Raw genomic sequence first — 15,981 nt, forward strand, 5'->3', positions numbered from 1 at the left:
TGTTAGAGAAAGTGATGTTCATGCCATCAGATTGGAAGCTATCAAGACAGAATATGAAGTTTTGCTCCTCCGCTCTGAGGGTGGCAGTAGAGCAAGCCGTGAACTGACATGTCTGACTGGGAGTGGCGATTGGAATAAAATCCTTCATGGACAACTCAGTTACGTTCACAATTAGAAGAGTTTGGGAAATGAATATATCCATGCTTCACCTAATTTGCTTCAAGATAGCTGTCCCTTTCTGCACCGGTGCCTTATTACTACCGACTATTTCACCCAAACAATGTGGTTTTAAAAGCTGAATCCATGTGCAAGGTGACGGCCAATGTTTTGGGTACAATCTTGCATAAGGAGGTCCAATTCTTCTACCGGTAGAAATATTTTGCACTATCGGGTGCATGTTGCTTCCATTCATTGTTAACCTTTCAGAAGATAGATTATTACCTTGTCTGACTTAGTTAAATGTGAATCCTTAGCTGACGTGACATTGTTGTATTTCATTGCACCGCACAGCGGACTGCGAGTTTGACATGTCTAAGATTGTGTCCGTTTGTCTTACCACTGCAGGGTTGTGATCGTGGTGGCAAGCTGAAGGCTTCTCAAGAAAAGTTGATGTCTGAGAAACTAAATGACTGTAATTCCAATTCAGGAGCCGACACTCAGAATCTCTCTCTAATAATATCCCATGCCATCACATTGCTCTACGTCTTCATAGCAATTGTAGAAAATGCCATTTGAAAGGAAGTAACCAAGATGTTTTATGAAGACTGGAGAGTCTGGGTTTTTTTTTATTATGCCTTGTCTCTAAATGCGTTTGCTTTTAAAACAACAACCAAATGCCTGAAACATAGCTTGGACTGAGAAAATAGTTTGTGAAGATAGCCAATCGATTTAATATTGCTAAAGTTTCAATCAGAAATGTGATTGGGCTTATTCCATACCAGTTTAATTTCCATTATAGCATAATTCACTAATGTTATAAAAGCCAAAATTTCTTTATGCAATTTCCAGCACAGCCAATATCAGTGCATAACTGAGGTTTCACTAACATTAAACGCTTAACAATTACATTTAAATCCCTTCTTTTTCTGGAAAGAATGGCTTTATGTCCAGACACCCTGTCAGTGGGAAGTTATCCATTTAAGTATTCTTTAACTGAACCACATCTTTATGGGACTGTGGATGTTCTCTAACTGATTATATATTTATTTTTCAAAAGGGAGTTAAGTGGCAGAGGGACCGTTTACTAACATTTAAATAAAAGACTGTAGAAGCTGTGCAGTACTGCAGACAACCTAGCCAGGTAAACCTTCATTTTGGAATGACACTGGATCAAAATGAGGTTTGAATCTCACATCCTGCAACTGTGAGGTGTGACCACGCTTCCTGCAGTTACTGCTCAGTGACTTGGGATCAGGAGATCCTTGCTTCCACTCTGCCTTTGTGGACTCCAATGTGCCCAACTGTGGGAAATGAGACACTTCCACAAACCGGGCAACAGGTGGCTGAAGGCATGGGTGGTGGGGTAGTTTGTGAGATGGGCTTCAGTGAACACTCAATGGACTGGAAGTTCTCAGTATAAACCCCATATATTTCTTCTCCGTTCTGAGTAGTCATGGGCAGTTCCCTGGAATGCTAATTCCCTGGAATTAGCATCATTGTTGCTTTTCTTCACAAAGTCTTTGGGCACATTATTACGGCTTTTTACAGATGTCTTATCAATGGAGTGACACCATGAAAGGTGAATCTGAAAGGACAACGGTAGAAACAAAGTATTAATTGTGCTGCAGTAGGCAGTTGGAACCATCTCTGGATTTTTAAATGAATGAGAGGATAATCGAATGAGAGAAAAGCACTGAGTACCTCTTCTTAAAAGGCAGAGCAGTTTCCACTGAAACAGGTGCGTCCTGTGGTTAAAGCGCTGGTACCCATCGACTCATTGTGATCAAAGGTGCAATGCTTTCCGTGACACGGGTCAAAGAAGAGTTTTTAAAAAGTAATCACCATTGTAAATAAGAAGACTGGTATAGTGATTTTGAGAAGTGCAAGCTCACACAGACTGCAATCACCAGATAATCTCTCTTCATGGTACCTAGTGAGGGATAGCTCCCTTCTCCTCCAATAGTGTCACAGCATAGTTACCCTGTACCAATGTTTCCCAAGTGTCACGTTGCACCTCTATCTTATACTATACATTGTTTGTAAATAAGTCTGATGCTTTAATTGTTATAATGAATGAAATTGTGGCATAATCTGCTAAGTCTTGTTTAAGGAGTAACCTTTGAAATCTATTATTAGTAATCTAACAGCACTGTCATTTTGTGTAGTAAATGTTTTTGTAATGTGACAAACGACAGCTGCTGTCATCTTCAGATGGTGTTGGAAAACGACTGTGAAAACATAGACAGCTGGACTGCATGGCTGTGGTGAGAAAATCAATTGGAAAAGAAAATTTACTGTCACATGATATATATTTTATCAGTGATAACAGATCAGATGATTGTAAAGTGCTGGTCTCATCTTTGTATTCAAAAGTCATTCATAAACTACTTGAAAATGACTGCCTTTAGTATCTGCTACTGAGGATTTTTCAGAGGATTGGAGTCCTACAATTTTCTGAGAGTTATCTGGCATCTTCTACAAGTATATTCTATCTATGTCATTGTCTATGCTTCAGTGTATGTTCTTGCTGAATATCTCAACTATACATTCAGCACTGAGCCAGGCAGTCTGAAGGATAAAATCCTTATCTCTGCTGAGCTAGTTGTCCTCATATGTGTTTTTAGAGATTTTGAGGGTTTACCTGTGACTTGTTCACGAATAAAACACAAGTCAAGCTACAGTGTGGTAATGAAGTTAGAAGATTGTTCACCTTTTACAGCAGAGTTATTGACGGTGAGGTTATTGAAATTGTCAACATGATGGGATGTAAAAACCTATCTTTAAACCATTGTCTGGAATTTCCTATCTAATATTTAACACCAGTTTCAACCATAGATCTGCTGACACTTCCAATGCTAAAGCTTATGAGCCAAATTGGAATAAGGAACAACATACAAATCACATTATACATGATGGAGTTTTTATGGAGACAATTCGTTAACAATCCAGGTGAAAATTCAAAACTCTGTGAGTTCTGTGACCTCCAAAGGCTGATTGACAAACATGGCCAAATTGTTGTTGTAGTTAAAATATGGTCAAAGTCACTTTCAGCTTTGTTCCAGGTCACTGCAACTAATCAATACCAAATCTTGTTGTTTGCTGCTCTCTGCTACATGGCTGGGGGTGGGGGACAAGTTCTATGCTCAAGAGGAAAATGCCTCATCTACTTCAGGATAAGGATTTATCATTTTTTAATTTTTCAATCTTTTTAATTGATTTTCAAATAAAGAATATACAAATACAAATTGAAAGAGGAGTTTAACAAGTAGATAATATAAAAGACATATAAACAGCAATATTAAAGACAAAAAGCATATAATATCAAACTCAAATAGGTAATATATTATGCTGTTATATATACAATGGTCAGAGAGAAATTACAACTCCTCATAGCAATCGTAAAAAAAAAGATTGAAAATTTTATTGATAGAGAAAGAAAAACCTCAGTAACTAAACTAAAACAAAAAAAGAGAAAGAAAAAAAAAAGAAAAAGAAAGATTGGGCAGTCCAAATGAGGATAAACTTAAAAAAGGATTTATCAACATTTAATATGAAAATATAGAGCAAGCAGAAGACCATAAGACAGAGCAGCTGAATTGGGCCATTCAGCCCATCAAATCTGCTCCGTCATTCCATCATGGCTGATTTATTATTTCTCTCTATTCCTTTCTCCCGCCTTATCCCCGTAACCTTTGACACCCTCACAACTTAAGAATGTGTCAAGCTCTGCCTTAAATGTACTCAATGACATGGTCTCCACAGCCACCTGTGGCAGTGAATTCCATAGATTCAGTACCCTCTGGTTAAGGAAAGTCCTCCTCATTTCCATTCTAAAAGGACATCCCTCTATTCTGAGGATCTGCGCTCTGGTCCTAGACACCCACTGTAGCAAACATCTTCCCCCATCCCCTCTATCTAGTCCTTTCAACATTCAATAGGTTTCAATGAGATCCCATCATTCTTCTAAACTCCAGGGAGTACAGGCCTGGAGCCATCAAACCCTCCTTATATGTTAACCCTTTCATTCCCAGAATCATTCGCATAGGCCTCCTCTGGGCCCTCCTCAATGCCAGCAGATCCAAGAGACTCAAAACTGTTCACAATACTGCAAGTACAATCTGACTAATAAAGCCTCAGCTAATACATCCTTGTTCTTATGCTCCAGTCCTCTCAAAATGAATGCTAACATTGCATTTGCTTCCCTTACCACTCACTCAACCTGCAAGGTAACCTTTATGCACAAGGACACCCAAATCCCTTTGCATCACTGATTTCTTAATTTTCTCTCTGTTTAGAAAATAGCCCACACTTATATTCCTCTACCAAAGTGCATGGCCATACACTTTCCTACACTATATTCCATCTGCCACTTCTTTGCCTATTCTCCCAATCTATCTAAGTCCTGCAGACTGACTGTTTCCTCAACACTACATGCTCCTCCACCTATCTTCGCAAACTTGGCCACAAAGCTATCGATTCCACCATCAAAATCATTGACATATAATGTGAAAAGACGAGATCCCAACACTGTTCCTTGCTGAACACCACTTGTCACCCGCAGCCAACCAGTAAAGGCCCCCTTTATTTTCACTCTTTGCCTCCCGCCAGTCAGCCAGTCTTCTATCCATGCTGTTATCGTTCCTGTAATACCATGCACTCTTGTTAAGCAGCCTCAGGAGCAGCACTGTGTCAAAGGGCTTCTGAAAATCTAAGCAAATAATATCCTTAACCTACCTGTTATTTCCTCAAACAATTCGAACAGATTTGTCGGACAAGATTTCCCCTTTAGAAAACTACGCTGACTTTGGCCTATTTTATCATGTTCCTCCAAGTACCCCAAATCTCATCCTTAATAACGGACTCCAACATCTTTCCAACCACTGAAGCTGGACCAAGTGGCCTATCATTTCTTCTGCCTCCCTCCTTCTTAAAGAGTGCAATGACACTTGCAACTTTTCTGTCCTCCAGAACCATTCCAGAATCTAGTCAATCTTGAAAGATCGTTACTAATGCATCCACTATCTCTTCAGCTACCCCTTTCAGAACCTTGGGGTGTAGTCCATCAGGTCCAGTGACCTATCTACCCTCAGATTTTTCAATTTCCCAAGCACCTTCTCCTTAGTATAGCAACTTCACTCACATCTTGCCACCTACACTCTCAATTTTCCGGCACACTGCTAGTATCCTCCACAGTGAAGACTGATGCAAAATACTTATTAAGTTCATCTGCCATTTCATTGCCCCCCATTACTAACTCTCCTGTGGCCCAATATCCACTCTTGCCTTATTTTACACTTTATATATCTGTAAAAGCATTTGTTATACTCTTTGATATTATTGGCTACCTTACCTTCATATTTCACCTTTTTACTCCTTACTGCTTTTTTAGTTGCCTTCTATTAGTCTTTAAAAGCTTCCCAATCCTCTAACCTCCCATTAATTTTTGCTATGTTATATGCCTTCTCGTTTGCTTTTATGATGTCTTTGACTTACTTCGTCAGTCACAGTGCCCCCACCTCCCTTTAGAATACTTCTTCATCTTTGAGATGTATCTATCCTGCATCTTCTGATTTGCCCCCAGAAACTCCAGCCATTGCTGTTCTGTCCTCTTCCAATCAACTTTGGCCAGCTCCTCTCTCATGCATCTATAATTCCTTTTACTCCACTGAAATACCTGCCTTTATCTACTCCCTCTCAAAATGCGGGGTGAATTCTATCTTCTTATAATCACTGTCTCCTAATGGTTCCTTTACCTTAAGCTTCCCAATCAAATATTGTTCATTAAACAACATCTAATCTAGATTGCCTTTCCCCCAGTGGGCTCAACCACAAGCTGCTCCAAAAAGCCATCTCAAAGACACTCTACAAATTCCTTGCCTTGCAATACAGCACAAACTTGATTTTCCCAATCTACTTGCATATGAATTTCCCCTATCACTATCATAACATTGCCCTTTGTACATGCCTTTTTTAAAATCTATTGTAATTTGTACCCCGCATCCTGGCTGTTATTCAGAAGCCTGGATGTAACTCCCACCAGGGTGTTTTTACTCTTGCAATTTCTTAACTCTACCCCAAAAGGATTAGGCCATGAGATCATAAGATATAGGAGCAGAATCAGGCCATTTGTTCCATCAAGTCTGCTCTGCCATTTCATCATGGCTGATCCAATTTTTCTCTAAGCTCCAATCTCCCGCCTTCTCCACATATCCCTTCACACCCTGACCAATCAAGAATCTATCAATCTCTACCTTAAATATATATAAAGACTTGGCCTTCACACCTTCCTAATGCAAAGAATTCATGGCTAAAGAAATTACTCCTCATGTTTGTTCTAAAAGGAGGCCCCTCTAATCTGAGGCTGTGTCCTCTGGTCTTAGACACTCCCACCATAAGACACATTCTCTCCACATCCACTCTATCAAGGCCTTTCACTATTTGATAGGTTTCAATGAGGTCACCCCTCATTCTTCTGAATTCCTGTGAATACAGGCCCGGAGCCATCAAACACTCTTCATACGACAAGCCACTCAATTCTACATCTTCTGATCCTATGTCACCTCTTTCTAAGGTTTGATTTCACTGTTTACCAACAGAGCAATGCCACCCACTCTGACTAATTGCCTGTCCTTTCGATACAATGTGTATCCTTGGATGTTAAGTTCACAATTATGGTCTTCTTTTAGCAACAACTCTGTGATGCCCACACGTTGTACCTGCTAATCTCTTAACTGTGCTACAATATCATCTGCCTTTTTCTGTGTACTGTTTCCATTCAAATATAATACCTGCAGGCCTGCTTTCCTCCTTTTTCAATTATACTTCAACTCATCCCACTGATGGCAATTTTGCTCTGTCCTTCATAGTCTCACTGCACACTGCATCTATTTGTATACCAACTGTCCCATCCTTAGCCTTACCACTCCAGTTACCATCCCTCTGCTAGGTTAGCTTAAACCCTGCTCAACAGCTCTAGAAAACCAACATGCAAGAATATCCACACCCCTCGGGGTCAGGTGTAACCCAGCCAGCAAAGGCCAGAAAGATCAGATCTGAAACCCTGCCCCTGCACCAATATCTCAGTCACACATTCGTCTGCCAACTCATCCTATTCTTACCCTCAGGGGTTCGTGGCACAGGGAGCAATCCAGAGATTACTACCTTGGAGGTCCTGCTTTTCAGCTTCCAACCAAACTCCCAATATGTACCACAACTTATGGCTGCTGGTGCTCCCCATTTAGAATGCGGAGGACCCGATCTGAGACATCCCTGACCCTGGCACCAATGAGGCAAAATACCATCCAGGTTTCTTTTTATCATCCACAGAATCTCCTATCTATTCCTCTGACCATGGGACCACCCGTTACTAGTGCACTCCTCTTCTACTCCCATCCCAGATTCTGTGCCAGAGTCCTGGTCACTGCAGCTTCTCCCTGGTAGGTCACTCCCCCCACCCCCAGCAGTATCCAAAGCGGTATACTTGTTATTGACGAGAATGGCCACAGGGGAACTCTGCACTGGCTGCCTACTCCCTTGCCCTTTCCTGACGGAAACTCGTGTGCCTGCTTCCTGCATCTTAGGGGTGACTACTTCTCTGTAGCTCCTATCTATCACCTTCTCATTTTCCCTTATGAGCTGAGGGTCATCCAGCTCCATCTCCAGTTCCTTAACATGGTTTCTAAGGAGCTGCAGCTCTATGCACTTTGTGCAGATGTAGTTATCAGAGAGACTGAAGTAGGAACTTCATTCATGACAGAGGTCTCCTAAGAAACCTCCTGCATTTAGTGTCTGAAACATTGAAGAGCTCTGGTTATTTCTTTCCACACTATCTATCTTTCCTTTTTCACCTTCCAGTAAGATGGCAGTGCGTCTGAATGCAGTGGCCTCTCAGGGGCCAACCAACGGTGCACTTTTCTTTTTAAAATGTGTTTTCTATGATTGTAAGACTATACTGGACTCCAAGAACAACAGGTCCAGCAGTCTACCACCTCAGTCATCTGTTGGTTGTACAGAGCCGCTGGCCACGGTGTCGAAGGAGCCGGTGGATGAGTCGGAGAAGGAGAAGCCAGCACTCGGTCAAGAGAAGCAGAATTGGTGGACAGGCTGGAGAAGGAGGAGCTGGCATTCAGCCAGAAAGAGAAGCTGGTAGTTGGCCGAGAGGAGGTTCGGATGAGCTGACCTGGGTGCAGACCAAGCAGCCGCCAGCTACTCGAAGGCTTCAGAGTTGGTGCACAAAAGCAGCATGCACTATGAGTGACTGTCTTGGACGTTTCCCTTGCGATCTCAGGACTTTGTTGGACATTGATAATGTGAGATACCGCAGGCCTGTTTCCCTTGTCTGGTGGTGAGGCAGCAGCGTGGCCTCGGTTGTGACGCGGAACAAAGCCTCAAGCGGGCTGCAGTGGGGAGTCTGTGCTAAGTTGGGAGCTGGCATCTCCCATCAGTGCTGCCCTCCAGTGTTCAACCGACAGAACGACAGACTGGACTGCCAGGAGTTGAACCGTCAATTTGCATGTCACTCAAGGACTTGGACTTTACATGTGTTTTCTTGTGTAACAACATGTGTTTTTTTCTCTCTCACTATTTTGAATGTATGTTATGCACCTTGGCTCACAGGAAAACTATCTCATTTGACTGTATCCATGCATAGTCTGAATGATAATTAAACTTGATTTGATTTAACTGTTCGAACAGCCTCTCCACATCCCTCTCAGTGAATCTTGGAGCATTCTTCAGATGCCATTATTTCAGTGAAAGTCCCCCTATCAGGAAAATAGAGTAGACACTTCTGGATATTATTTAGCTTAATACAGTGGACACTTAACCAATGTAATTCAGGCCTGTGATGACATCATCAAGGTATACAATGCCTTCTTTATGACTACATCAATATGTAGGGACCAGGTTAGACCCTCAGACATCTTGACACCCAGGAACTTGAAGCTGCTCACTCTCTCCACTTCTGATCCCTCTATGAGGATTGGTTCATAATGTTAATGCAGGTAAAGGTCCAGTATGATTTGTTGGTCCTTTCGAGGTTCTCTGCTTTTTGGTGCATTGACACAAAAAAAGGTGAATTCTAAGATAGGGAAGAGGTTAAAAAGCAGGACGTCAAAATGGCAACTTGAAGCTTGCTGGTGAGTACAGGAGGACTGCACCAATGAAAATGTGGCTGGGATGATGGTGCGGGAAACCGGACTTTCGATTTTCAAGGCGTCGTGAACAGTTCTGCTCGAGATAGGGCCGCACCCTTGCAGAAACGTTCTTTGCTGTTGTTCAGGAATTTCTGATGGTGACTGTGTGTAGTTTATGAGGAGTGGTGAGGGTAAATTGAGAAGGTGAGGAGAAAAGTAGGAATGTCAGGCTAAGTATTATTTATTCATTGAGATACGGTGCAGAGGAGGTCCTTCCGGCCCCTCAAACTGTGCCACCCAGCAACCCCCCAACTTAATCCAAACTTAATCACAGAACAATTTACAAAGAGCAATTGACCTACCATCCAGTAGATTTTTGGAATGTGGGTGGAATCCACAGCACCCGGAGGAAACCCACGTGGTCACAGGGAGAACGTACAAACACCTTACAGGTAGCAGCTGGAATTGAACCCAGGTGGCCAGTGCTGTAAAGCGTTGAGCTAACCACTATGCTACTAGGATGAACAGTTTGCCCACCACTGGACATAGAAATTAGGAGGAAGAGTAGGCACTTAGTTGCTTGAACCTGCTTCACCCTGTAGTAGGGTGATGGCCATTTGGAAAGAAACGGCAACTCTGCACATCCATCTACTTGCAATGCTATCTTCTGCCTATCTACCTCCACCTCCAACTCAGCTTCCACTGCAACTCAGGCTTTGAACATAATCCACTGACTCCTGGGAATCCCTAGATAGGATTGCTGAAACTGGGAGAAGGAATATTTGGAATGGCATTTTGAATCTTGCATCCACAGATTGGGAAGTGTCACTTCATAAACTACCCACGTTTCCAGAGCCTGCAGTTCACATCTATACCTCACCAATCATCTCAGTGCCTGCTAAACTGGAGTGGAACAGGTCCTCCCAGGTCAAGAGGGACAGTGCAAGAGGAGGATACAGCTTACATAGCAATCTTGCCTTCTGCTTGCCCCGTCATTGCTGCACTTTCCATAATGGCTTCAAAAGATTAGCCATCTGCTCTCAAATGTAATAGGCATAACTTAATCTAGGGGTTACTTACACTGTAAGAGCTATTGAATGCTCTTTCGCAATGAATGTGTCGTGTTTTTATTAGATGTGTTCAGAATAAAGACAGTAAACCTTGAACATTAGCTGCGTCTGTCTGCAGGTGAAGGAAGAACTTGCTGCACTGTGCAAGTCTCAGAAAGCTTTAGAAAATATGCCAGCAAGTGGGATTTAAGTTAAGACACTGAAGTCAATTAAGAAATTAGTGGATGTTCTATTGGGAAATGATACAGATTTATACACAGGAAGGATGAGTTTGAGAGAGAAGAAAATAAGCTTCATTTCAATCATGCATTTAATCTTTCCTAGCGGTCTTATAATGAAGAAATTTGTATCAGATCATATTCAGTCATGGTGTAAAGGATAGTGGTTAGTAGACTTCCCAAGCTTGGTTAAATATTCCCCTCCCTGTCTCTTTTCTTTATTTACCTCCCATCTTTATTTGCCTTGCTGCATCTTTTGTGTCATTCTACTTGGTGAAGTAAGTTACTAAGCTAGTTAAGAATTGTGCCCTGCATCATGTCAATAGACTGTGATATTGTCAGGTAATGTAATGGGTGGAAACATGTGCATGTGTTGTGGCCTGGGGAAAAGTAGCACTCAGGACAACTACTGTTTCAGGTTTTAATTCCTTTATCTGTTTTAGATGTTTTAGTGCCAGAGGAGGGTCTTAAAACAAAATGAATGACTTTACAATCAGGACCTGCCATTACAATCTCCATTTAACCTTCAATCCACACACTTGTGTCTCCGCCAATTGCGTATGCAGTATAAGAATTCAAAGAAACTCGCACAAAACTAATATGGTACTCATACGGTAGTGGCAATTCTGAAGGAACACAATACAAACAACATTAGAATCCCCCCAACCTTGTACCTTATACACAGCAGTGAAAAATGTAAGTGAATACATCTCATCTAAGATGTCTATTACTCTTTTAGTACACATGTGCTAAACTCCCGAACGGAGACTAAACATTCACATTGCGCTGTTACATGCACAATCAGTCATGATACAATAAAGTTAGACAGAAGGTACACTTTGGCACAACTTTTACACAATATTGCCTGGTAGTTAAATTACAGGAAGACTGACCTACTTGGCCAGTGATGAACTTTGCAAACCACGCTACCCAGCGCCGAGTTCTTTACTCATGAAAATGTAAAACATGTCAAATTACCCATATTCTCAAGCCGCCAACAAGCATAAATGAATTCACATGGATATTGTAAATATATGCTCACCTTTCCTCACCATGCCTAGCATCCTGGGAGGACTCAATTCCAAAGCCCCACCAGCTCCTGCAGCAGAAAACAAAATGGTCTCCCCACTATCCCGTGCGTGTGTAATGACGTCACCATCTCCACTTAACGGCACAGACAACTATTCTAGCATTACCCAGATGAATGCCTGAGTACACTCTTTAAACGATAATGAATAGTATTCGATGGTCACCTGGTTACACGTTATTCACAACCACCGAATTAAGTTGGAGTTCACTTTAAGAGGCTGGTCTGACGTGACGATGTTTTTACTGCGCTTTATATTCTGTGCTCGGCTGACAATACAGGAGTTGTTACAGTTTCCCTTAAATGTGAAATGCCTCTGCCATTTTACTTACAAAAACCTACAAAGTTGGACAAATTGAAATCCAGTGTTCATCCCATTCCTATGGGGTTTCCAACCTGCAAGCTGAGTTACAGTAACCCATGTTGTTCCAAGTGACAAGCTAAGGAGAGCTTCACTCTCAAACATACTGTACAGCAGGATACCAAATGTGCAGGATTTGCAAGACCCCCTGTGTTTTCAATGGATTCCCGTCAAGTGTCTTTTCTTATGACCTCAGGTCAAGCTTAACAACAGCAACAGCTTCCTCAAGAGTTCTTCAGTACTGAAGAGGAACTTCCATCTATTCTCTGCCAGTTATAGAGCCTAACTGAGAGAAAAATAAATTCCTGATGCATGGTTCTCACCTGGAGCAGGATCTGCTGTGCGGTAGGAAAGGAGGAGGCGATTTGAACCTTACTGTACTGAGGATGACTGAAGCATGGATACCATTGTCATTTATCATCATCATTATGCGCCTTGTTGTAATACGTAGGCAATCATGGTTGTTGATTGTTCTTGGCAAACTTTTGTGACGAGAGGCTGGGGTGAGGATGATAAAGACCCAAGTGCTGGAATATCCAAGGCTAGACTGGAGACACGTTTTCAAGACTGAGATGAGAACGGGGTTCTAAATGCTGGACGAGAATCCAAATCAGACAAAAAATTTAAACACAATCGCAGGCTGAACTAAAGTTGAGCTGCAGATTGAGCACTGAAGCCGAATTCAGGTGCTCTTTAAATATTAAAATCCTGGTGCCAAGACATAGCCGCCAGTCAGCAGAGTGGGCCTCAATCTTTAAAGGAGCTGTGCCAGCTATCAACCCTCTGGAGAACTAGAGTGTCTAAACCTCAGAAACTGTCCCGGTCAGGCGTGTACCATAACACCCATGACTTCACGTGACCCTGATCAAGGGGCTAAGCAGGTGCTACACCTAGCCCAAGGGAAACCTGCAGGCCAGCGAAGGGAAGGGGCAGATTACAGCTCCTTTAGTAGAGACGTATCTCCTCCCCGCCACCCATGTTGTCAATATTACCTTGTGATCTTTTAACAAACCCATATCAAATTGCCTCTTTTCTTCTTGTGGCAATTTTAATTCATTTAAAATAAACTGGTTATTGCCCCATTAAAAGACAGAGAGAAATTTGATAAGAGCCCACTAGACACTGCTAATCACTTAGGGTCAGGGGCATGGGCAAGAAGGAGGACAAGTACCCATCTCCCCCTCCCCCATTATTCTGCATATCAAAGATATCTACCTGAATTATCTGTATTGCATATTTGAGATTAATGTTTGCCTTCAATGGCAGTTAAATTTGAATTTCTGCACCCTCGCATAAAGCAATCTCAAGCCCTTACTGATGTAAATCTAGCTTTCCCTCTGCACCAGTTCCCTATTCCTGCTATTCCATCTGTTTCACTAACCCTGCCCAAACAGCTTACTGCATTACTCTCTCTGCTGAGATTAGTCCTGCTCCTTCACCTTATCAAGGCCAGCAACTCTTCCTAGTTGCTACATGTCGTTAACGATCGTATCACTATTGATGTTAATAAGCTGTCTCTCACTATCGGTTTCAGTAATTCATCTCAGAGAACATGCAGCATTAGTAGCTGTCACCCCACTGTTGTTACTAATCCGTCTCCCTCACCCCATCGGGGCTCGACACTAGAGTCTGTGTCAGTGATTCTTGCTCAATTGTCATTCACTCAGTTCTTTGTACCATTAGAACTAGCTCAAATACAACACAAACTCATAAAATGATATAGTGCTTGCAGTGTGTACTGTGCAGTCATTTAATTGAGGGGTTCAGCTGGTATCATAAACCATAAGTGGAAGGTATGAGCGGTTTATCAGTGTGATCTGCAACCTGAGATGACATTTCTATCAATTTTATCATATATACTGTAGACTATAATACCACAGACCGCTAATAGCAACTAATATTACTCAAAACACACTGTTGAATTAACGAAGTGTCTTATGATTGACAGAATGGACTATTAAAATGGTACTTACAACCAAAGGCAACATTTACCAAATACAATTATTGCCTACTTGAACAGCCTCCATAATTTAGGGATCTCAGAGCAAGACTCTCATCAGGACTGGATGAAGGGTCTTGGCCCGAAATGTCGACTCTTTATTGATTTCCATAAATGCTGCCTGACCTGCTGAGGTCCTCCTGCATTTTGTGTGCGTTGCTATGGATTTCCATCATCTGAAGAATATCTTGAGTTTATCTCTCTGTAAAATGGAGACGACTGTGTTCAGCAGAATTTGAAATGCCTCTCTGGGGATCAAGCAAAAACACAAGGATTCATACAGTAAGTAGATTCTGATGGAAAAGCACCCTTTGGAAAAGAACCCTGAGAATAAAATCTTTAGCTTTTTAAGGCATCCTGTCAGTAAGCTTTCACTTTAACATGAACCTCCAGGCAAACTTTTGTTACAGAGATCTTCCATTTGCTTTCTTTAGGGTAGGGGATTAGTTTATGGTTTAACATAGAACAATATAGCACAGTACAGGCCCTTCGGCCCACAATGTTATGGCAGCCCTTTAATCTACTCTAAGATCAATCCAACCATTCCCTTCCTTTTCTGGCTTTAATTGTAGAAATGATCTGACAAAACTGACCTCCATTGCAAAGTGAGAACACACTATTCCATTTCATGCACTAATGTTAAGCCATTTTCTGTCACAATTTAATGTCATTTTTTGAGGGAGTGCCTCCCCCCACCGCCTAAACCCCCAACACCACATGGCATGAATTCACAGTTGACAAAGTTTGTCACTCTCCACAAGGGTGGGTTGGGGAAAATGTTTTGTGCTTTGGATACCTAATTTATTTTGTTCTGTCTTTTCCATTCTCTCTGAAGAAAGCAACAGTTGGACCAAGTTACTGTGCTAAGCCCCACGTAATTCATGTAGATCTGTGCTGTTGTCAGGTGTGGTCACAGTATTTCCCCTTAAATTCCTCCTGAGCATAGCCATAAAAATGGTTATTTAATGCTTTTAAGAAAGAAAAGAACATTGCATGGGGGAGCATTTAATAGTAATTAGAATTGGGTTGGATGTGGGCCCAACAATGGGTTGAGAACCTATTGACTTTGGACCAGTTCAGAAGCACATTCCCAAAAGCAGTTTGAGAAGGGCAATAAATGAAATCAAAGCATGTGTGATTAAGATGGGTAATTATTGAAGCCTTTGGCTGAAAACTATGTTTTCTCTGCCACTGAGGTTTTGACCACATCTACAGGATTCCATGGCACAATTACTTGATAGCATATGTAAAGGAGAGAAATTGTGTTGGCTGTTTGATCTGAACATCTGAACAATCAGGCTCCCATCCATCTGAACAATCAGGCTCCCACCCCAATCAAGAGCGCTACCCTCTCTGCCTCAGACTAGGTCAGGGGTCGGCAACCTTTACCACTGAAAGAGCCATTTGGACCCGTTTCCCACAGAAAAGAAAACACTGGGAGCCACAAAACCCATTTGACATTTAAAATGAAATAACACTGCATACAACGTTTTTTTTTTGCCTTTATGCTATGTATAAACAAACTATAATGTGTTGCATTTATGAAATTGATGAACTCCTGCAGAGAAAACGAAATTACATTTCTGCATGCAACAAAAACATTTTGAACTCCGAAAAAAAGACGTTGGGTTGAAGGTTACTTTTAAGTAAAATACTCAACGTCTATTTGAGTCCTTCTTGTATTTATGAAAAACGCCAAACTTAAATTGTCCGCCAGCAGCAAACCAAAAATAACGTCAGCCAGCTGTCAACCTGAAAAATAAAAGGACTATTTAACTGAACAATGAAAAAATATGAATATACGTAAAATAATAGGCAATAAAAATACTTATCATACTTGGTTAATGGGATTTCTGCTCCTGGACCTCAGCGCACAGCATCTGCACAACAGGGCTGTATGACGTCACCTTCATCTTTACACAGGATCGCAAGCTGTCATCTGTGAGGCGTGCG

The 15,981-nt window shown here is 41.7% G+C and overlaps 1 protein-coding gene across 1 annotated transcript in view; it reads left to right on the top strand.

Annotated features, from left to right (window-relative positions):
- Window positions 1-8,846, top strand: part of LOC132405333 (GDNF family receptor alpha-4-like) — a 57,163-nt gene extending 48,317 nt beyond the window's left edge. Inside the window, exon 8 of the mRNA XM_059990051.1 lies at window positions 565-8,846. Coding sequence (XP_059846034.1) covers window positions 565-735 — 171 coding nt within the window. The 3' untranslated portion in view covers window positions 736-8,846. The remainder of the gene's footprint in view (window positions 1-564) is intronic.
- The last annotated feature ends 7,135 nt before the right edge of the window (window positions 8,847-15,981 follow it).

Source organism: Hypanus sabinus, chromosome 15 (genome assembly GCF_030144855.1).
Source record: "Hypanus sabinus isolate sHypSab1 chromosome 15, sHypSab1.hap1, whole genome shotgun sequence".
NCBI lineage: Eukaryota > Metazoa > Chordata > Chondrichthyes > Myliobatiformes > Dasyatidae > Hypanus > Hypanus sabinus.